This window comes from Filicampus tigris, chromosome 4 (assembly GCF_054856515.1).
Source record: "Filicampus tigris isolate MCC_2025a chromosome 4, RoL_Ftig_1.0, whole genome shotgun sequence".
NCBI classification, from domain to species: Eukaryota; Metazoa; Chordata; class Actinopteri; order Syngnathiformes; family Syngnathidae; genus Filicampus; species Filicampus tigris.
Genome location: NC_141220.1, coordinates 7,413,865 through 7,438,582, shown reverse-complemented (window position 1 = coordinate 7,438,582; position 24,718 = coordinate 7,413,865). Strand labels below are relative to the sequence as shown.

Below are 24,718 nucleotides of genomic sequence, written 5' to 3'. Positions count from 1 at the left end.
GCACAAAGATGCCACCAGATAGTGCCAAAGTAATATCTTAAAATATGACATGGCTTTGCCTGTGCACAAAAACAGCAAATAGACAAGTTTTTCAGCAAATAACACATGATAGGTTTTCAAAACACATCTGAGATTAGGCGAATTTGTGAATATTAAAATGCAAATATCCTGTAAAAGCCCTTTAAAAAAAACAAACAACAATTTCATGGATTGTCATGATATACGGTAGTGGGGGTGCAAATGACGGAACCGTGGAGGAACACTGTGTTTTTATTGAGTAATTCACACTGTTCAAACGGTTACTGTTGCACTTGTCTACATTCCTCCTACAAAGAAGACACATTATTGACATTGAACTATCATAAAAATAACATATTTGAGATATTGTTTAATTTTAAATGCCATTAAAACAATTCCTGTTTACACAAATGAGTGACAAGTAGGTTGTTTTGCATTTTGATCACTTTGGACAGCAGGGATTCCAATTCACTGTGTGCCTTGTGAAATTATCGAATTTCACTGACGACAAACGATGTTCAGTACCTTTGTTTAACTATTTATGCCAGCTAGCAACGTATATTAACAGGCAGAACAATAAATTGATGTTCCACTAGATGGCAGAAGGAACATAAGTCGCCTGTGCATCTGCTGTTTGTGACGTATTTGTTTGGTGGTGTGCAGTAAAAAAATGGATATAACGCAACATGTGGCGTGTCTTAAATAAGGTTGGGCACTGTACCAGAACTGTGAACAAACATGAAGCCATAGTATAGTGCCAATTTCCGCCAGTAGAGGGAGAAAACGTTGTTTGGGGGCATGATTTGGAGGCAAGTCAGAGCCAAGCGAGCGCATGGGGCAGGCCTTGGAGGAGGGACGACATGGCAACTCGGCCTCGTTCTCAGCGCACTGACAGACAGACTCTCTGCTGTAGAAAACCCGCTGCCCTGACTCACACCGACCACACTCAGCGGAAGCCTCGTGGTTGAGCCTGGCCGGCATCAGGCAAGCACACCGGCCCAGGAGGAACAAAAGAGTAAGACGGCCGGTAACGTGTGCCGCTTTATGAACCTATAGAATCAAGGCAGCACAGAAAAGGGAACCTCCACGAAACCATGTCGGGAGCAAAAAAAAGACACTCGAATTCCTCGTTAAGCAATGAGGAGGACCAGCAAGTCACGGAGAAGATGCTGGGGAGCCCCTCCAACGTCGTCGCCGGGGGAGACAAAGGCGAGCAAACGGTCGTCTTGCAGAGAACCATCACGCTGATGAACGGCGTGGCCATCATCGTGGGCACCATCATCGGCTCGGGCATCTTCGTCACGCCGACCGGCGTGGTGAAGGAGTGCGGCTCCGTGGGCTTGTCCCTGGTGGTGTGGGCTGTATGCGGGGTCTTCTCCACGGTGGGGGCGCTGTGTTACGCCGAGCTGGGGACCACCATCACCAAGTCCGGAGGGGACTATGCCTACATCCTTGAGGTGTACGGCTCCCTGCCGGCTTTCCTCAAGCTCTGGATCGAGCTGCTCATCATTCGGCCGTCGTCGCAGTACATCGTCGCCTACGTTTTCGCCACATACCTCCTCAAGCCCATTTTCCCCGTGTGCCCGGTACCGGAGACCGGGGCTAAGATAGTGGCCTGCCTTTGCATCCGTGAGTATGGATGATGCAACTTCTAGTAAAATAGGAAGCTCAAAGCTCACGCTGCTTTTTTTTTTTTAAACTCAATTCAGTGGTGTGTGGGTAGAGAACCGGGTGATCTACATCGAGCAGCGTTTCCCATTTTATTTCCGGATAGGGTAACAAAAATATCGCCATAAAAGCGCATGCTTGTGCATAAAGCGAGCTATAGCAGCGAACAAGTCGCACGTGTTATTACGTCAGTCACGTACAGCACACAAATGACAGATATTCATATTAAATGTCATATTGCTCTTAAATTAATTTATTGTATCAATATTTCAACTTTTTGTATCCCTATCTTTTTTCAAACACTTTTACTTTGAATTATAATTGTTCAGAAACTTTAAGGCCTCGAATGCTTACGACAAATGTATCCCTTTTTGCAGCGTGTGAAAATGTGTAAGTATAAAATATTTCCACTTCAGCAATTACAGACGCAACTTGAGTGTAAATTCACTAATTCTGAGCTATGGAGTAATTATTACACCTACCAATGTTTTTAATAATAATAATAATATTGCTTCACGATATTGGAAAAACATGAGATATGGGTGTTGAATATTTGATCTCTGTATATATTATATATATACTGTATGTATATATATATATATATATATATATATATATATATATATATATATATATATATACACATATATATATATATATATATATATATATATATATGTATATATATATATATATATATATATATATATATATATATATATATATATATATATATATATATATATATCTCCGTATATATATATCTCCATCCATTATCGATACCGCTTATCCTCACAAGGGTCGCGGGGCGTGCTGGAGCCTGTGTTTAATATTCAGTGTCCATCATAAATGAGTACGCCTCAACAGGTTTGTAAGGACACTTTTAGTTTCCTTTCAGAAGATTTTCTATGGAATACTATACTACAAAATACTCCCACAAAAGTGGGCCATTGAATGCAAAAAAGATTTGTTCATTTGTATGCACAAAAAAGTAATTTTCTTAACAAATATATTCAAGACCATGTTGCATAAAATAAGTTGACCCAGAGAAAAAGACTGACAACTTGTTTATTCCAGGCCTAGCAAACATGTTGCTGTTCATAAAAGCCATGGCGGTCATACAAAATACTAGATATAGTCATTTTTGTTGTGGGCTGTATTAATGTTTTGCATTCATTACATTGATTAAACTTATTATCTTATCAACTTTACTTTCATGTTAGGAGTTAAACTCATTGTACAAAAAATATTTTGTCAAAATTGGGAACTTGTTCTTATGTTTGGCAATTTTTGGAAATTGTTTGTATGTTCATTGAGATATTGAATAAAATATTTTTCAAAGGGGTGTACTCATATGTGCTGAGCACTGCACATGTATCGATAGTATTGCGAAACGTAACATGTACCAAAAGAAATGGCATCTTTATCATCTAATGATTTTTTTTCATGTGTAAAAATAAGCAGGCTCAGTGTATCCTTATCTAAGTGATTTAGTGTGAGTAATGCTCCAGATTCTGTTTTCCTATTGGATTGTGTGTGCATTTAAGCTTGCATCTGATTGGTTTAGGACAGATAAAAGCTAAAAAGATACAATTGTTGTAATTCACATATTTGCGATAGACGTATTGCATGTGCCATTATTGCGATGACAGCATATTTTCAATATATTCCGCAGCCCTAAAAAAATACTGTATTCATAAACTATGTGTGTATCGGTGTTCCTTGTTTATTTAAAAAAAAAAAGTTTCGTTTCAAGTTAATTCAATGTGAATTTTTAGCCTTTTTGTTGGACGGTACATGTTTGATTAAGCCGTGATGGACTCAGATAAAATTCAAATGACATCTCTTGTATAAATGTGGGCCCATGTAGGAACATTAGCAACTAATGCATTGCCATGTGTGGTAACAGCCATTATGTAGCACCTTAATGTATAATCTTCTTACGGTTTGAGGGCTAATGCCGTGTGAAACCACATGGCAACTAGATGGAGGTACTATTTTTTTTCTTACCTGGCTATCTTAATTCATTGTGAAAGTGCATGCCTGTATAGTTGGTGCGCACATGCCTGTGATACACGTTCATCCCAAAATGGAATGATCAGCCTGTATTGATCTGTATTGGGTCAGTTGTATGTATGCTTGGATCAGTCTGTTTTATATGAGGCGTGTGTGCTCTCCACTCTACTGTAGAGAGTAGACTGTCCTTTCTCTTGAACAGAGAGCCTCATTGTGCTCAGTCTCATCTTTGTGTTGTGGCTTCGACCTGATTTAGGAACTGTGAAGAGACCTGCTGCTTTGGTTATTCACTTGTAATGGCGTGCAGCGCCTTGAGGTAGATGAGGCATGCCAGCAGTGGTGGTACGGTGGCTACGGTGGGAAATGTTTTCAGCTCCCAAGAATGAGTTTATGTTCTGTGTTGAGCGCAAAGAGCACTTACATAAAGGTGCTTTCTCTCTCACTGGCCAACTCTTTTCTTTCTCTTTTCTGTCTTGGCAGTGTTGTTGACCTTTGTGAACTGCTACAGCGTGAAGGCAGCAACCAGAGTTCAGGACTTCTTCGCTGCAGCCAAGCTGCTGGCTCTCGGCCTGATCATCATCATCGGCTTTGTCAAGCTTGGCCAAGGTACCCCAATATTTATATACCGGTCGACCAGCATATATTTATTTTTTGTTGCATTTTCTAACCATCTCCTTCAAAACTTTAATCCATAATTGGCCTGGGTCAGAACAAGAATTCATCCATCCTTCCATCTATCACATTTTTTAAAAGTACCACACTCACTGCAGGTGAATTGGAGCCTATGCCAGCTTTTGACAAGAGACATGATACTACCCGAATTGGTCGGCAGTCAATCGCAGGGCAAATAAAGACAAATATATAAACAACAATTCACACCCTCTTAGTTACAATTAAATTAACCCACGATCAATACAATAATATTATGGCTGTCCGATGACAACACGATACAAAAAGTTAGGGATAGTTAATTTTCGAGTGAAATTTCAGGATGATCGGTCCATTCATGGACTTCCCTCCACAAATGTAGGTTTCACATAGCAGGTCATTCAAAATTTCTGCAGGAATTTTTCTTGTTATAGTATGCAACTTTTTAGGTCAAGGGTGCCCATTACATCAATCTCTCATGTCATTAACTCAATCACTGCTGGACCTCCCAGTTTTATGTAATTTATATATATTTATATAATTTATTATATGGGTTGCACATATACCCGTTAAACAGAAAGGAAATGTAAAAATTGTGTAGCATAAGAATTTCCAACATCATTATTCATTCCCCTTGAGGCTACCAGCTAGTTACGGCTGTACCAGGTGACGCAAACTAGCGTAAGCGAACCAGTTTCATCTTACCGGTAGTTGTTCTTCTATAAACCTGTTAACTAAAAACTACTTTACATCAATTTCAGATATTAACTGGATGTAAATGTAAGCCAATGGATTGTTTTATACCTACTAATAAAGAACAAAGTAACATAGGTGGAATTTAGTAGAAGGCCATGGAACACACTGAGTTACAGATGTAGGGTGTGTGTTATAGAAAACTGCAGGATGATTCTCACATTCCTTTTCAAAGATTGTACACTACAACCAGGTAGCTGCTTGTTAACATTCTCTGTATGTTGCCAAGACATGCTGTACTTTACAATAGCATTCAAGACTAACAACCGTTTATTAGATAAGCAGGAGACCGGAGTCGCTCTGCCAACCGATTTTGTGCCAGAAAATAGTATTGTTACTGTAAAATGGGAATATCGCAGCTTTACCACTTACCTCTCTGCTTCTGTTTCTTATCTGTGATCTTTCACTGTTTTGCTTAGTGCCTAATATTTACTGCTGTTTCTAACTGTTCTTCGGATTCTTAGATGACCTCAAATGGTAACACCAAAGCTACATTTTTATTGCAAACACAGTATCAAAGTAATTTAAAATCATTGTGTTGACTCCATGCTGTCATTTATGTCCTCTTACTGCATCTGGTGAAAAGCATCTGCATCAAATATCTTTCCATAGTCTGTGTAGTCTTCGCCAACTTGTCAGTGTAAATTTTACACTGATATCATGTTGGAGCGTACTAAAGACTTAATCAATAATGCAAATGAGTGCTTCACACCTACACTAACGATGATTGACTGTGTGAAACAAGGATATTTGTAATATATAGTTTTCATTGTTTAGTGATCATTTCCTGACTAAGCAAGAAAAAACCTGACATCTTTGTACTTGGTATAGTAGTGTTTAATAATTGTACAGACGCTACTCTACTTAGGAAATTTCAAGAACATTCTGATATACCAGCGGACTGCTGTGTTAGCTACCATTTTTGTGCAATACTTCTGCGAGACAAAATCAAAGAACTGCAGGCCTTCCTCACCTCAGTTATGGTCTGTGTTCATGACTTAACAATCAATCAAACAATCAGAAAACACTGCTGACCAAAAAGAAGGCTTGTCTTAATCTTGAGAAAAAAAATCATGTGAAAAAAAAGATTTTTCAGAGACTGTTCTATAAACTGACAAGATGAAATTTGAACTTTTAGGAAGGTAAGTGTTTCGTTACATCTGGTATTGTAACACAGCATTTCATAAAAAGAATATTAAATTATTTTTACATTTTCTCAACGGTCAAACGTGGCGGTAGTTTGATGGCCAGGTGCTGCTTGGTTCCTTCACGAGCTGGACAACTTGATGTGATTGATAGAACCATGAATTCTCCTCTTTACCAGAAAATCCTACAGGACAATGTTTGGCCATCAATTTGTGACCTCAATCTGAAGCAAACTTGGGTTCTGCAATAGGATAACCAGCAAGTCAACTTGTAAATGGCTTAAAAAATAATAATAATAATAAATAAATGAAGGTTTTAGAGTGTTCTAGTCCAATCCTGATTTGAATCCAACTGAAATGCTGTGGCATGACCTTAAAAAGGCTGTTCATGCTCAAAAACTCTCCAATGTTGCGAAATTAAAGCACTTGCTTGAAAGAGTGGGCCAAAATAGCTCCACATAAATGTGGAAGACTCATTGCCTATTATAGAAAACATTTGATTGCAGTTGTACACGGTGGGCCATAAAATCTCCCAGTAATTGGGAGATTTTATGGGCCAGATATTTTTGATAGCTCTATTTTTTCATCAATGAATTAACTCACCATTTAAAAAATGCATTCTTTGCTTACTCGGGTCCTCTTGTTTTGATATTTACATTAGTCTGAAAATCTCCCAGTAATTGGGAGATTTTATGGGCCAGATATTTTTGATAGCTCTATTTTTTCATCAATGAATTAACTCACCATTTAAAAAATGCATTCTTTGCTTACTCGGGTCCTCTTGTTTTGATATTTACATTAGTCTGATGAATGAGTTCAACATAATAATACAGGAGCAAAAACAAAAGTGTGGCATTTATATTTTTGTTCAGTCTGTATAGCCCTCTTTTTTATTTTATAAAAAGGTTCTTTGTGGCTATATGGTCAGTTTGACTGACTGTCACAGATTAAGGGCAATATAATAATAAGAATAAGAATAAGAATAAGAATGCCTTTATTGATCCCACAGTGGGGAAATTTTCATTGTTACAGTAGCAAAGATATAGGTCACACAGGGGCGGCGGCATAATGTGGCCATTAATGTATAACATTGACGGCAAACATTTAGAATCAAACCTATGTAGATATACGCAGTAACATGTGTATATACACATGTGTATACACACCAACCTACATCTACATAAAAAATATGAGGAACACTCATTTCGGCCTGTACATAGTACAGAGGAAAAAATACTCTAAGTGACAGTGCTGCAGTGCTGTAGTGAAATGTAAGGAACAGCATTGGATAAAAATAAAACTAGACTAACAGTAGTGGGGAATGTTGAGTATTGCACGGTATTACAGTAGTGGGGAATATTGGGTATTGCACGATACGAGCTCAGGTGCAGGACTGCACAATTGCACTAATGTCCGCCAGTTTGTAGAGACTACACAATGTTCTTGTTAAAGAGTCTGACAGCAGCAGGCAAGAAGGAACGGCGGAATCTCTCCTTTGCACAGCGAGGGTGTAACAGTCTGTCACTGAAGGTGCTGTGGAGTGCTGTTAGGGTGCCCTGGAGGGGGTGGTCCGGGTTGCCCAGCATTGATGACAGCTTGGCCAACATCCTCCTGTCCCCCACCGAGTCCACAGAGTCCAGGGAGCAGCCCAGGACAGAGCCGGCCCTCTTGACCAGTTTGTCCAGCCGCTTCTTGTCCCGGGCCGAGACGCCGCCTGCCCAGGTGACCACTCCCTGGAAGATGACCGATGCAACCACCGAGTCATAGAAGTTCCTGAGGAGTGTCCCCTGAACCCCAAAAGACCTCAGTCTCCTGAGGAGGAAGAGTCTGCTCTGACTCTTCCTATAGAGGGCGTCTGTGTTGTCGCACCAGTCCAGTTTATTGTTCAGATGAACACCCAGGTACTTGTAAGTTGAGACTCTCTCAACATCTGTTCCCCGGATGTTCACTGGTGCAGGTGAAGAGTGCTGGCGCCTACCGAAATCCACCACCATTTCTTTGGATTTCCCCGCATTGATCAGGAGGCGGTTCTGCTGGCACCAGTCCACAAAACCCTGAGTAAGTTCTCTGTACTCCCGATCATCTCCGCCTGTGATGAGGCCGACAATCGCAGAGTCGTCAGAGAACTTCTGCAGGTGACAGGTAGGGGTGTTGTAGTTGAAGTCCGAGGTGTAGAGGGTGAACAGGAAGGGAGCCAAGACAGTTCCCTGTGGGGCCCCCGTGCTGCAGAGGAGCACGTCAGACACACAGTCCTGTGTCCTCACATACTGTGGCCGGTTTGTGAGGTAGTCCTGGATCCATGTGGTGAGGTGGTGCGCCACCCCCGCCCGCTCCAGCTTGTCTCCCAGTAGGGTGGGCTGGATGGTGTTGAAAGCACTGGAGAAATCAAAGAACATGATCCTCACAGTGCTCCCCGCCTTCTCCAGGTGGGAGAGTGAAGTGTGGAGGAGGTAGATGATGGCATCATCCACACTGGTGCCAGGCTGGTATGCGAACTGGAGTGGGTCCATTGAGGAGCTCACCAGGGGGCGCAGGTGGACAAGGACAAGGATAATCTGATTATCTGTGTTAAATCTTGCCTTCGGGGATTTACAGCCTGCCCTCACAGTGGTTTTATACAGGATCACTCGACTCCCATCTTAACAGAGTTCAAGATTGTCATATCTGATCACCTTTTGTATCTCTTTGTCTAGTAAACCAGTCAGCACTATTTGACGTATTGTATCACGTGTAATGCCTCTATGCATTTGGTAGGTTAGAACAATCAACACGTTTTTTTTCAAAAACATGTTGTTCTCCTTCACCCAGGAGCTCAGTTTTGGTTGACGGCAGGGTTTGGTACTTCCACAACTACACTTTTGTATGATTCGTTGTATTCTGACGTTTGGGGGGGGGGGGGGGGGGGGTAGTCATGTCCAGCACAAGTCAAGCGCAAAGCATTCATTCATTTTGATGCATGGGGTTTGTGCTTGAGTTGTTGGCGGTGTAAAAAACAATGGTCAATGTGACACCCTGAAGTGGACACTGATTGGCTGTCATTGTGTTTGGCATAACCTGATAGGCTAGTGTTGTAGGTGAGAGTTCCGGAGGAGAGAGAATACGTGTAAATGGATATGTGAGATGTGAGAGTTGTTGGTCCGATGAATGGTCAATTAAAAATATTCCCTGATGGTACTATTGATAAAGTCAGAGTGATTTGCTGTGACTAAAGCCACAGCTAATGATACAAAACAAAGACGCTGATGTAGCGAGCCATTGCACAGCTCTTCACCAAACGAAACTCGAGAACAGCCCGCGTTTGAGCAAGTGTGCGACCGACGGGCTGACGAATGTTCTTGCCAAATGAATAGCGATGAACTGCAGGCCGATCAACATAGTTGAAGACAAGGGATTATTTGAGGTGTTGCAAACAGCGTCCAATGACCCATCAGACAAACCACCGTGTAGGACTACATTGATGACTTCAATCAAAAAGATGTATGACGGTGAAAAGAAAAGCAAGCTTGCTGTTTTATGGGGGATTCGGACAAATTTGCAGATCACTGGACCTCAACTTGAAACCACGGTTATTTGGGGGTGACTGGACACTTTATTGATGGTAAATGGAACTTCAACTCATTTTGTACTGATCGTCATGAAAACAGAAATCAGGTGTTGGTTGGTAAATGCGAAAAACAGTTCCTCAAGGTGGCTAATGACTGGGTAATTGAAATAAAAGATATACTGTACACCATAAATACAGATACATGCATACAGACGATGAGGGGCTTTGGGGCTTTTCTCAGCAACTTTCAAGTGAGATTAAAAAAAGATGAATTAGATCAATTAATTACAGATACTAATTAATGAATCTCTCTTTTTCAAAATTTTAATCTATTGACAGCCTTAAATAGAATACACGCTCAATCCACCGGAACGCCCAGAAAGGCGTAGCGCGGTCTACCAAATCCCCAAACATTGTATCCTAAACTTGCCCCGGTGCAAAAACGAAGATGTGCCAGTTTTTATGCCGAGCGCACGTGCGTCTGTCGACAAAAATAGAGTCCTAAATGTCACTTGATGTATCAGGTATGTGGCATTGGGTCGTGGTGATTCAGGACAGTAAGTAAAACGTTAGTCTTGTCATATCTTTTTCGGAGCAACAAGTGTATTTTGAGAAAGTATCAGTGAATGTCAAGGGTCCAGGTGCAATCTATAGCTTTTCTGCATTTTGAACTTTATATTAAAACACTTTAGTTCAGGGGTCACTAACTCCAGTCCTCGAGGGCCCCTATCTTGCATGTTTTCGGTGTTTCCCTCCTTCACCACAGCCGATTCAAATGATCAGCCCATCAGAAAGCTCTGGAGAAGCTTAATAACGATCCGGATTTTGAGTTGGTGACTCCGGCTTTAGTTACCCAATGAGAATCGTCTGGTCAAAAAGGTGCTTTTAAAATGGAAAGATTTACAATCGGTTTTCGGCCATGTATTAATCCAATCATGCAGAGTAGTGCAGTGTTGAAAAGGGTAACAGTCATTTTTTTAATGCATGTTGTATTTATAGACAGACAATATTAGTACATGCTGACGGCGTGGTTTGCATGTTTGCTTACAACTCTGAGGTTCGCTGCTTGAATCTTGTCTCCGGCCTTTCTGTGCGACCAGTTCCTGCGATGGATTTCTGCGGAGCACTCCAGCTTCCTCCCACATTCCAAAAACATGCATGCTAGATTAACTGCATTGAGGACTCTAAATTATCCAAAGGTGTATGTGAGGGTAAATGGTAATTTGTTCATATGTGGCCTGCAGACACATGTTCATGCCTCTCACCTCAAAGCAGCTAGGGTAGGCTCCAGTTTACGAGTTACGATTCTTGACCAGTTTTACTGAGGGGGCTGGTCTTATATTTAGTCGTACATGCACACATCAATAAATGGCAAGACCCTAACAAAAACTAGAACAACTGATTTTGATAAATCAATAATTGGAAGTAAGATGATAACACCTTAATTGGCCATACAAACTGTATGAAAAATATGACCAAAGAAATGTACTTTGTATTATTTTGAGCATTTGTTGGTTACATTTTGGGAGGCTTTTATCGTACTGTTACTTAAGTCATAATAGCTAACACCAACAGACTTTTGAAGTATACTGTAAAAAGGAGCTTGGAGTCTTTACTGGGCAGAACCCAAACAGCCCTAAATCCCTCAATTGGATATGAAAGCATCACAAGGCAGTTAGGTCACAATTTCTCTGGATTATTAGGCCAGACTCTACAAACAGTTGGGTTGAAAATAACGCAATTTGGGGTCAAAAATGGACCGATCCACAAATTGGGTCAATTTGACCCACCTTGAGTTGTTTTGTACAAATTAGCCCAATTTTGGGGGTTGTTTTATACAAAACAACCATTTTCAACCTATTCAGGCACTCAAAGCGCTTCACACTGATTCGCATTCACCTACTGATGGTGCAGCAACTGGGGGTTCAGTATCTTGCACAAAGACACTTCGACACAGTCACAAGGGCTGGACATCAAACCCACAACCTCTGGGTAGGGAGACGACCACTTCACCACTGAGCCATACCAGCCCCATAATGAATATATTTTAGAATAGCAAATATAATACGGGAGGTGCTTAACTAGGGCTACACCGGTTTCTGACGGGGCTAGAGCGCCCCATAGCTCCTGTGTAGCTCCATCACTAAGTGGGCTGTTGTAAGTACGGCACTTTGGTCATCAGGCGCTTCTCACGCGTAGTATGTACAGTGGCTTTAGGGCTACCCCATCTAATAGCAACATGCCCGGGGGCTGTTGGGTTAGTTACCGACGCTGTGTCTGAGAATGTGTGTGCATGTTGCAGGGATCAGGTCCGTCAGGAATGTGGCTCGGATACCCTGAAACCAGAAGAAATTACAAGGTCTACAGGAGGGGCTGTGAACTCAAGTTATTTGCTTAACACCAGTGCTTTAAGTGGGCTCGCACACACCAGTACCAGCACTTCAGTTTTAGCCTCTAGTGTACCAGGACATTTTATGGCGTACTGGGACTTCTCTTGAGCTCACAGTATGCTCTCGTTCTATTACTCTCTTGTGCTTTGTGATACACCCCTGCACCTTGCGATGCAGTCTCACAAGTCATTTTGGCAGAAAAAGGTCTTAAGAAGAATTAAGAGTGACGTAGGGCGTGTAGAAACTTTGAAGCAAGTTATTTATACAGCCATTATTTGAAAACAGTTGAACCGAGAAATATAGACGTGGCTCCAAAAGGGCCAAAAGAGAACTCGGACTGGTGATGAAGCGGTTGACGATGACACAGGATGACATGTTAATCTTGCAAGTGAAGAGCAGCCAGCTAACATACTAACAGTAACACAGTAACGTGAGCACTTCTGATTCACTTGTTGCCAGAGATGTTAACCCTATACGTGTGTGTCGGTATACACATATATATATATCGATATCTATATATATATATATATATATATATATATATATATATATACACACACACACATATATATATATATATATATATATATATATATATATATATATATATATATATATATTATATATATATATATATATATTATATATATTATATATATGTATTTTTAATCTTACACAGTGTTTATCGCTCAACGTGGGGAGGGGGGTGCGGGCGGGCGGGAGTGGGATGCGGGAGGGTGGGATGTGGACTTTGGTCATGAAAGTCAGCCGAAGTTTGCAGTCGGAATCGCTAACGGACGCTCCGGATTAGAGCCGAAATGGGCAAGACGAGATCGGTCTAACAAAAAACGAGATTTTAATTTTTTTTTTTCCCGTTGAAAACATTTTATACGGCGTACACAACTTGGAATGATCAAAAAACATAAAATACAGGGAAAATGTACAAGTTGACAGGTATGCACGCACTTTCTGGTGTTTGATTCCTGCACTCTGTTCCTTGTTGTAGTTCATCCAATCTTTGAGTCACTAATTGTCCGTCTGAACCCCCTCTAAACGTTGAAAAAGTCATCCTCATACTTATACTCATCCTCATATATTTTGGGAAAATGTGCAACCCTCGTTTAATTAATGTACTTCATCTCCAACCTGTTGAACTAGGATGGCGCTGTGGATGGTCACCTCGGCACTGAACCTTCTTTCTCTTTTTGGATGTGTGGTGTGTTTGTTGCTGTCGTGCTGTGTTGACGCCAACTATTACACATTCTTTGTGTTTTTTTTGCATCGTTTGCAAATAAATTCTTCTGATCACTAATTGTGACCTATTTTCTCTGTCTTGTTCATCCTCAACAGGTGGCGTTGATTCACTTCTCCCTGAAAATTCCTTCGAGGGCTCTCAGTATGAGTTTGGCAACATTGGTCTGGCGCTCTACAGTGGTCTGTTTGCTTATGGTGGCTGGTAAGTGTGATCAAATTGTGAGCCACTGCACTGTAATCCATCCCTTGTTCATCACAAAGTAACATCTGTTAGCATTCTATAATACATAACACCACATAACTAACATAGACGTACACACACTTGTGGTAAATATGGAAAATCAACCTAGCTTCTTTAATGATTACCTTCACAATTCAGATCATTTGTAACCAAGATCTTTCTCCCTCTACTGTATGCAGGAATTACTTGAATTTTGTTACTGAGGAGATGATTGAGCCTTACAAGTAAGTCCTTGACTAATGGTCTGACTGTCGTGTGAGCTACCTAGCGTAGGGGTCCCCAACCACCGGGCCACGGACCGGTACCGGGCCGCACAGATGAAAGAAAAAAAAAACATACCGTACTTCCACTTTATTTATTATCCGAGTCTGAAAAGTATTTTATTTTGAAAGGTGACCGTATTCTCTCCGTTACATCCCCCTATGACTGCCTCTTAACGCATGTCAAATTGTCTCCGTCGCGTAACGCTAATAGCAAATGCACAAGCTAGCAAATTAGTAAAGTAAACAGACGTATTTGGAAGGTGAATAGTTACTGGGCCGCGAAGGGTAAACTTGTTTGAACCTGTCCGTGGCAGAAAAAATGGTTGGGGACCACTGATCTAGCCCATCAAAGATGAAGTATGTTCTATTCATTGTCATTGTTTCTGCCAATCTCAGAAATCTGCCTCGAGCCATTATCATCTCTTTGCCAATCGTGACAGCAGTTTATGTTCTCACCAACCTGGCGTATTTCACCACCCTCTCAACCGACGAGATGCTCAACTCTGAAGCTGTGGCTGTGGTAAGGGCTTTTAGCAGTTGGTGTACAGACAAACAAACAAACAAACAAAAAAAACACCTGTGGTTACTGTGATAACAGAGTTGTCACTATTTTCACAGGAGATATAAGCAACTAGTTTTGTCGGGAAATTGTGAAGAATGAAGGAAGGTTTACAAGGCTTTGCAATAGTGTCAACATGGTACAGTGCGCACCTGTCGTTTTGTCACTTCAGGCTTAAATCATTGCCTGCAAGCTGTAAGGTGTACAGTTAGGCTTACACCTAGTTACTATCATACAAAACCGCTTGTTGTTTGGTAGCCTCCTTTTTTTTTACACTTGATTCTCACACATGCACAGATGAGATCTGCAAGTGGCTTATAATAATAATGATCATCATCTTTATCGTCACCATATCATACACATTTTTCCTGCAACATAACATTTTCCCCACTGCATTTAACCCATCACAGTATTGCAAAGAGTACACCAACGATCCACAGTTCAATATTGTATGTAGTACGCAGTATATTTCTTTTTGTGTGGAATTGATTGTTAATTAATCGGAGAACATGGTCAAAAACGGGCCTTAGCTCATATTCCACAAACACAATATTGACCGCATGCCGTGTTTTGATTAGTGGAGGCACATATGGAGCGTTTTGAGGTTGACTTCCCCTTTAAGAAGATAAAACACTTTTATTTTTGCCCATTGTCTGCTCTGCTGTGTTCCTCCATTGAATTTATTACATCTACATCCAGCATTATCAAAATACATGTAATATGTCAAATAATATTGTTGGGACTCTGGGATCACTGTCTTAATGTCCTGTAGGATTTTGGCAATAGGCACTTGGGTGTGATGGCCTGGATCATCCCAGTATTTGTGGGCCTGTCCTGCTTTGGCTCTGTCAATGGTTCTCTCTTCACATCCTCAAGGTAACATGAATACCCAGTGTCCTGCAAATGCATGAAATTTAGGGTGACCTCATATGTAGTTATGTAAAAATGTATTTTGAATTAATACTGATCAATGGACAATGTAGGTTATTCTTTGTGGGCTCCCGGGAAGGTCATCTGCCCTGTCTGCTGTCAATGATCCACCCAACCCTGCTGACTCCACTTCCTTCTCTAATATTCACTGTGAGTATAGTGACCTCATATACTGTCCTATACACTGTATAATGTACTGTGTATAATTTTAATTACTTCCTTCAAGCAAGTTTAACTTCCTCATCTATTTGGGATACCTTCAAAAGGGCCAGATTATGGAAAGTTGACTTTTACTTCGTCGTCACGGTAACGAAATCCATATTAGCCACTGGCTATATACAGCAGTATATATAGCAAGGTAACAGTCAATCACTTGCATGACTGGACCAACCCTCAAAACAGGCTAATTTTAGCAAGCCCAAAAATGGATTTGTGCTTTTATTCTTTTGTCCTTTGTGTATGTATTTATTTTACAAAGGGTTGACTGTTCACAATATTAACCACTCTTTGAAATCTATACACGAGAACATAAATGTATGGGTTTTGTTGTTATGATGTTCATTAGATATATTACAAATACATACACCCAGTAAATTAACGCAAAGTTATCAAACCAAATTTAAATTCAATAACCTAATGAGTTTACATCGGAGATCTGACAGCAGAAAAACATTTTAAAAACATTTTTCGACCAATGGTTTGTTAAAAGTATTGTAAAAACACTCACATTGTATTTAATAATGTTTTTTGTTCCTTTCTTCTCCCCAGTGTGTAATGACGCTGCTTTACGCCTTCTCTAATGACATCTTCTCCGTCATCAACTTCTTCAGCTTCTTCAACTGGCTGTGCATCGCCTTGGCGATTGTTGGGATGATGTGGCTTCGTTATAAGAAGCCTGAGCTAGAAAGACCAATTAAGGTGAGCCTATTGAGTTAATCAATCAGAGTACAGCTAGGAACGATATTGATTTGTTCCTGATTTACTAAAGAGTTTGCTACGGATTTACTTAAAGGAAAGTCAACCCCAAAATTTTCTTAACAACAATATGTTCTATGCAGGCCCACTAGTCTAAACACGGCATTCTGACTAATATTGCATTTGTGGAATATGAGTTAAGCAGAAAATGCACCCGTTTTTGTCCATCTCAGGGCGCGGCCATTTTACCACTTTCCGTCGACTGAAATAACATCACAGTCGCTCAGGTTTCGGGTAATGAACAGTCATGGCTCAGCTTCAGAAAACAGGTGAGCCGTGATTGGTCGTTACCTGAGCCATGAGCAACTGTGATGTCATTTTCAGTTGACAGAAAGTGGAAAATGGCCGCCCCCTGAGCTGGCTAAAAACGGGTGCATTTTGCTGTTACACTCATATTCCATAAATGCAATAGTAATCACAGTGCTGTGTTTTGACTAGTGGAGGCTCCTAGAACATATTTTTGTAGACATTTTTGGGGTTGACTAACTCATTCAATGCCAGACTATGTTAAAAAATTGCTCTTGATGGTGCCAGCCATTTTTCGACCATTTCGACTCATTTTTGAAGGCCTGCAGAAAAATGAGTTCTGTAGCTATAGAAACATGGAACCTACCAAAAGAAAGCTTTGATCCTATTCTTTCATCAGAAAAGAAGTGTTTCTACCCTTTACCATTCTTTAGTAAACAGAAGTTGAACATTGGTAAGTTTTTTGAAAATAGTCGTTTCCAAGAAAGATTCCGAGAAAAAGAGCTTTTTGCGAAAGGACGCATTTCAAGCAGAACCTCCTCTTCGATGCTGTTTTTTTTTTTGCATTTGTGATACTTCAAATAACTAAAAAAAAATGCGCCTTGATCACGATTTATTGTCTAGATAAACCACTACACTGTCCGTGTTCACATTGATGCCTCTAAAAAGGGTAGTCACTTCTCTCCTGTTTGATTCTACATTGACACTTTTTCTGTGGAATTTTATTCAATTTTCCACACGTACGGCGGTCCCCACGATCGCTTGCATGTTATATCTTATATCTTTTCAAACAAAGATGACGATGGGACTGTGTCACCATTCTTTGATCGAAAACGTTCTGTGTTGAGCGAGAGTCGCACTTGGTCACGCAACTCCGCCGTAAAGCATACACGCAATCTCATACGCTCCATATAAGGAATTGGGCTGCTCCGTTGTTCTGTGGGTGGTCCTACCCGTTGTGAAAATCTGGCCACGCCTACCATCTAGCGGTGATTTTTCATACTGAAAGCATTCCCAAAGCCTTGATACTTGCCGGGAACCTTTCCGGGAACCTGCGCCAAGAACCTTCATTATAGTTTAAAAAAAACGAAACAAACACAGAAAATAATAGTAATACGTCATGGCATCCACGAACGATTCTACAGACGTATTTATACGTCATGGCGTCAAAAGAGTTAAGGGTTGTGCATATAAAAATGGCATACAGAAGCTGATCAAAAAAACGGACGCACCCAGGACTGTGTCTGCCAAATGGGTAATATTTTTTATGTGCAATCTTATTTATCAAATCCGAGCTAAATTGCACCAGCTGATTGTGCGCCTTTACATATCGCGTCTATAAGGCAGCTACAAACCAGCATGCGCAGCGGTGCCAAATGTTGCGCAAAATCAGGAAGTGGTGAGAAGAACTTTCCTGCTGGTCTAAACAGTTTTGAAATGCCAGAAAATGATTCACTGACTTGTAGCCAAGAAGGAGTCATGCAATTCACTAGAGGTGGGCGATATATCATCGATATCATCGATATCATCGTATATCTTGCTTTCACAATGTGTAATTTTCGAGTATTAATACAGCCTCGAAAAGCATAACGAGTCAGTCGACGGCCGCAAAGTATGAGGAAATGCTGAAACCCTCATTCGGCAAATCAGGTTGCATTGACGGCAGATGAGCAGGAAGTGATAATCATTCGACGAATCAGCGGGCAGGACCCGGTCACGTGACTCTGTCCTTAATGCAGCCGCTCTGTTTCAAGTATGGAGGAGTGTCCAGCGGGGAATAATAGCAAGGCGCGAGTCCACGTCGTCCGTAGTCTGAAAATGGTTTGGGGTTGACAAGACTGACGTCGATGGGAATAACATTGTTAGATGTGCCAAAACGGTCACCGGGAAGAGCAATTGTGTTCCACCACGGGCCATATGGATTACGAGGAAAACTTGGCGACCGCCCAAGCATGCTAAACAAAAGCTTAGTAAACACACACTCAGAAAACAGTCGCCGAGTTGAGCCAACAAACGCACTCACGCACACACACACACACACACAAATTATATGTACCATAATGAGAAAATGGACGTTTGATCAGTATTATTGAACACACATATTCAAAATTCCACGTTAATTAAAAAGTTGAATCGTGTCACAGTTTTGGCAATCAGAGATATCTTTTCTTTGTCTCACGCCGCCAACAAAGATGCATTCATTAGCTGAGATGAATGAATGAACACTGATGTGAGATTAAAGGGCAGGAGAGAAGCTGAATGTTTGTCAGCTGCTGCTATAGTGGCTTGTCCACTGGCTGCAGGACTCTCCAAACACACAACGGACCATTGTACCGTTGATGCACTTTGTTTGCATGCGGGCATGTGAAAATTCACATGCCCGCATCCCATGGATTTATCCTGCTAAAATCTGGAGCAGTCTGTCAGAAGATTAGAGACAGGCCTCAATTTCTGTTTAACCCCAAGATGAAAATCGTTCTATTTAGCTAACAACTAAAAGTTTTTTTTAAGGAAGTCATGACATTTGTTTTCCTTCTTGTAATTTTATGTAGCTTTAAAGCACATTGAATAGCCTTGTGTAGCAGCAAGGAAGATCTATGAGGATGGATGGCACTATACAAATAGCAAGTCTGGGAGACAATTCTTGCATCCTCAAATGAGATTGAGGCAGAAATTGTGTGTGCGCGTGTGTGTGTGTGTGTTGTGGGACTGTAGACCGGAGTCTCCTTTTTCTCTCCCTGTTTCCCTCTCCCTCACTGTCTCCTTTATTTGCCTGTCACATTCCTGTTGCTCACCAGATACGTTTGTATTGCTTGGTGAAGCGCTTAGGGCAATTGATCAAGGACTCCCCCGGTTCACTTGCGCTTGATACAATTCCAGATATTCACCGCATAGCTAAAAGCATGGTCTCACGCTCATGTGATTGCTAAAAATGTGGTCTGTTCAATCTCTTGTCTTTAGAACGGCATCGTGATCAAGAAGAAGATGGTAGTGTTGGTGTGGTGTTTAGCCAACCGACTGTTTGTATTCTGACTTGGTCATTTGACTTTGTAGGTGCACCGTATGAAGGAAGGAAAACGTGCACAGTGCGCAGAGGCGCGTGGAACAGGATGGGTGATACTTAACGCCGCGTTTAACCGACTAGTAAAATACAAAACGTTTAATAAATCGTAGACGGTTAAACGGTTAAACGACTAGTCGCGCGCGTCCCTAATGACGACAATGGCCTCTCAGTTACGGAGACCTTGTTGACCAAGACTGAGTGCACCGCAGGCTGTAATGGTGATAACCAAATTAGACCGATCTGAGGTTGTTACCTGTCACCTGTTGGGGTTTTCAGCACACTGGGGTAATTTTAATTTCATTTACATTTTTTTACACATTGCATTGTCTTCAAGCTATTCTTGTCTCATATCTAATTGCCGACTTCCTTTTTACTGACTTACTGATTTTCATTTGTGCACTTTCTAGGGAAGATCTTATTTTTCGATTTTATTATGTGTGTCTGCCGTTTCCAACAAAATGCCAAAGTACAATTCTAATTTGAATTCTTACCAATAAATCTTTATGGAAGAAGTTTGCTTCATCTCCAGCATGACGGCGGGGCCTGTTTAGTTCCAAATTGTGGGGTGCTGTTCACACTTGAAAGAAACTGTTCATTTTTCAATCAACAAGCCACACCCTCCTCGGCGCATCCGTCCGGCTGTCGGCCTCGCCTGATCAAGAAACTGTGGAAAACAAAGAATGTGTGTGATCACAACTCCAGCGCGGCCTCTATCGGCATCTCCTGTTGTCGCCTACTTCCCAAGATTCCAGCGTCCTCCAAATGATTCACATTTGGATTTTGCTCCTGTTCTGCTCGTGAATTTTTTTATGTGATGCTTTCATCGCAGGTGAATATCCTGCTACCAGTGACGTTTGTGCTCGCCTGCCTCTTCCTCATCATCGTATCCTTCTGGAAGACTCCAAAGGAGTGTGGGATTGGTTTTGGCATCATTGCCACTGGTCTACCTGTCTACTTCTTTGGCGTGATGTGGAAGAACAAACCCAAGTGGCTGCTGAATGTCATCTGTGAGTAGCTGTCCTTTCTTTCACTTGCCCTCGCATAAAAAAAGCCGAGTATTTTTCAGGGGACAACTTTGGCAACGTGGCCCGTGTGTGTTTTGCAGTCTCAACCACGGCCTTTTGCCAGAAAGCAATGAAGGTGGTGCCTTAGGAGTCCCGAGCGCTCCAACGATGGCCTCCGAGCTCCGACATCACAGCTCAACGATGCTGAGCCCTGATGATCTCGCTCTCTCTCGCTATCTACTCTCCCGATGACACATGCACGCACACACACTCTTGCCAAGAAGTGATGAAGACCACATCAGGCAGGAGCCTGAAGTATACTGTACTTCAATGTACAACTTTTGTCCGCTGCTGTGTTGACTTCCATTAGTCACTGACGAATCTGCACTTACCTTAGGATCATCTTTATATTCCTCGATGGTGTATTTTTTTTCTTTGTAGCTCAATTCATGAGAACTTTTGGGGTTTAGGACTGTGGGGGAAATGAAAATATTGGCAGGAAGACATTCAAAGACAACATAAAACCCTAGAGCTTTTTTTGTATTGGTCTTCTGTTTAACAATGTTGGTTTAACCTGCTGTAAACCAGGGGAATCATAATGTGGTCCTCGAGGGCCACTATCCAATGTTTTAGATGTTTCCCTACTCCAACACACCTGATTCAAATGATCATAATCATGATTCATCATTTGGCCACTATCCAATGTTTTAGATGTTTCCCTACTACAACACACCTGATTCAAATGATCATAATCATGATTCAAATGATCATAATCATGATCATAATCATGATTCAAATGATCATAAACATGATCATAATCATGATTGAAATGATCATAATCATGATCATAATCATGATTCAAATGATCATAATCATGATCATTTCAATCAGGTGTGTTGGGGTAAAGGAAATATCTAAAACATTGGATAGTGGCCCTGGAAAACCAGATTTTGACACCACTGGAGTAAACCTTTGAGTTGCTGGTTTGTGTCCCATCTTAATTACTGTCATTTCCAGACTATTGAGCCGCACCCACTAAATTGAAAGAACTAAAAGAAGTTGCACATACATAGGCCGCACTTGACCATAAAGGTGTCCACGATGGAACTTGGGATATTTACAACGAAAGCTGTTACACAGAAACATTTTTAACTTTTAGCCCATTTAGGCCTAAAGCCACTGGCTCAACATCTGGACAACTGTTGAATCACCTTCTTAAACCTGAGGTTCTCCCAGAAATTCAACTCCTACAAAATAATTGATATCTCAGCCCCTGTAGCAGATAGAAGCATCATTCCAAAATAATTTGAGAGCTTACACACGTGGCTTTCACACAGGCCCGAAATTATTATACTGTATGACTCGAAGATATAAAAATAGTGTCGGTGCAAGAGAAGCACTATTTTTAATTTTTTAAATAATCGAGTGGTGATTGATAACCATCCTCTATTCTGTTACAAAGACGTCAATATCGTCATTGTCTACAAACCATATAACTTAACCATATATCACATTCGACTGGTTCCACTGGTTCAAAGTCCACAAGCGCGTCATCTCCATCACTGCCGTTATTTATTTAAGAGCCCCCGCGATCGTCTGCCGTCCACCATTACGGCTCGAAAAGATTCGGAACATCCTCCGAGCTATATTCTGATGCATTTCATTGCCTAAAAGACTGACAATTGGATTAAAAAAAGAAAACGACATACACTCCCGGCTTTAAAGGTAGAAAGACGCAACAGCGCTCCCAGTTTTAGTGGTACAAATGCGGTTATGCGCTCCCATCCTTAATGGTTTAATTAACACACACCTCGTACTGTATATTACCTACACCAAAATTGCCCTTCAAAAACAGTTTTTCTCTGTACTCAATGCTCATGCATTATATGGTCCCGAGATTTGCTTATATACTCACTTAAAGTATACAAGTAGCGGCTTATAGTCTGGAAATTATTACATTGTTTACAATACAATTATTACATATTTGTTTGACATCAGCACCCAGAAATGTTAAGCACATGTTTTTTGTTCTGTTCTTCATATTTTAAAAACATGTGTAGGGGTGTGTGTGTGCGTGTGTGCTTATTTCCTTGATGTCAACGTTAGTAGAGGGCGATAGACAATGCTTAATTTATGTTGTAAATGGTTTTATTTTCTTGTCTGGGAGAGAGTTGACACACATTATGAACTCCTAGTTTGTCTTGTCCTCATCATGTTTTTTATTTTCTTGGTTTCGAAAATATGAGTTTTATTGCTAGAGTCAGCCCCTTTCTCAGCTTTTAGGCAACCAACAAAAATGTTTTAGATTGTTCCTTACAACGGTCAACAATTGTTGCCACAGAGACAGTGTCGGCGGATGCAATGTTTTTTAAGTAGAACCCTGTAGCCGTGGTGAAAAGCTGACGGGGAAACTAACTTGTTTAGGACTGTAGATATTTTATTTATTTATTTTCTAAAAAACACTGTTGGTTACTATTAATCTACTTTGCATTTTATGGGAAGTGCTTTTCAAATAAATATTGAAGGTTTTTTTTTTCCTGCATTCTTGTGTACTGTTGTCTTTTTGTGTTTTGTCTGTTTGATTCCTTTGCTGTTAATCGTGTCATTGTTTTAACGGTGCCTAAATGCCACATGACCATGTCACATATTACTGTCAACATTTGACCGCTACATACAGCAACTGGCAAGTTAGCCAGAAAGTTGCGATTAAAGACGTGTGTGTTGTTGTTGGGGAGCAAAAGGGTTAGGGTTTCCTTGTATTTAGTTTGAATAAACATAGAGGAAGTATGGCTTGCTGTGCATTCCAGTCCGCATTCGCATTTTTCTGTTCTCAGCCTTTGTGCCTCCCTCCACCTCCATTGCGTCCAGTTGTGTGTCACATGTTCTCACACTCCTCGGTTCCGGACTGCAATAGTACTGATCCGAGCTGGGCGTTCCGTCTATGTGACGGACCGGGCCGTCTATCCGCCCAGCTGTGGTGCTGATGGCAGGTTCCGCAGAATACATTATAAACATTTAAATGGTAAATTGCCATAGTCCACTAATTGCCACTAATGATCTTACTCTTAGTGGACACAACAGATAAACTGTGACCTTTCCATCTGTAGTGGAAGCTGTAACGTCGAAGCTTTCATTTTCTCTCATTCTTTTATTTTTTTAAGAAAAAATATACTGTACCCTAAAAGTTGCACCAAAACTTACATTGCAACGTCATGATTCAAGATTCCTTGTAAGACTTGAGCTTATCCAAAGTAATCCTTTACTCCACAATTGTCATTTCTTTTTTCGTGGGCTTCTTTTGTGACTTGTGACAAAAAAAAAAAAACGGGTAACACTTATGGCTATGTGATGGAAATTGAAGTTATTACAACCTATGAAGTTACAGTACATATAGTTTCTTTTTTCTGGCTGCTCAGTACAGTATAAATAATTCAAGTCGTTGAATAACAATTTTATATGCAAATTCAGCACCATTTCACCATTGTACCCCAGGTGCAACAGTCAGTTCCATAAATATTGTGACACAGTCCTCCTATTTTTGGCCCTAAACACCACCACAATGGGTTTGAAATGAAATGAGCAAGAACTGCTTTAACTGCAGACTTTGAGGTTTACTTTGAGGGTATTTCGATCCAAACCAGGTGAACGCTGTCTGCATTACAATAGTTTCTATGTATGCCTCCCACTTAGTCCCCAAGGGACTAAAAGTAATGGGGGCAATTAACAATCATAAGTCTAACATGAACTTTTTAATAGCCTGATGTCTGGAAGGCATAGACATCAGCAGACGTTGGACATAGGATAAGATAACCTTCATCAGCTGTCTTCAGTATTTTCCCTTCAGTTTTGTCTTCAACAAGTGAAATGCATGCTCAATTTGATTCAGACTTGGCCATTGAACAAATTCCTCTGGTTTGCCCATTTAACAAACTCTTTGGTTGCTTGTCAGTAGGCTTCGGGTCATTGTCCATTTGCATTGTGAAGCGCTGCCCAATGTTTT

At 40.9% G+C, this 24,718-nt stretch overlaps 1 protein-coding gene across 1 annotated transcript; it reads left to right on the top strand.

Annotated features, from left to right (window-relative positions):
• The first annotated feature begins 662 nt into the window (after positions 1-662).
• On the top strand, positions 663-23,260 carry slc7a5 (solute carrier family 7 member 5). The gene is made up of 10 exons (XM_086028072.1): positions 663-1,647; positions 4,183-4,308; positions 13,533-13,638; positions 13,857-13,901; positions 14,337-14,460; positions 15,272-15,375; positions 15,483-15,579; positions 16,198-16,347; positions 20,544-20,721; positions 20,820-23,260. Exons 1-10 carry the CDS (start codon positions 1,113-1,115, stop codon positions 20,864-20,866), a joined length of 1,512 nt encoding a protein of 503 aa, XP_085884198.1. The 5' UTR covers positions 663-1,112; the 3' UTR covers positions 20,867-23,260.
• The last annotated feature ends 1,458 nt before the right edge of the window (positions 23,261-24,718 follow it).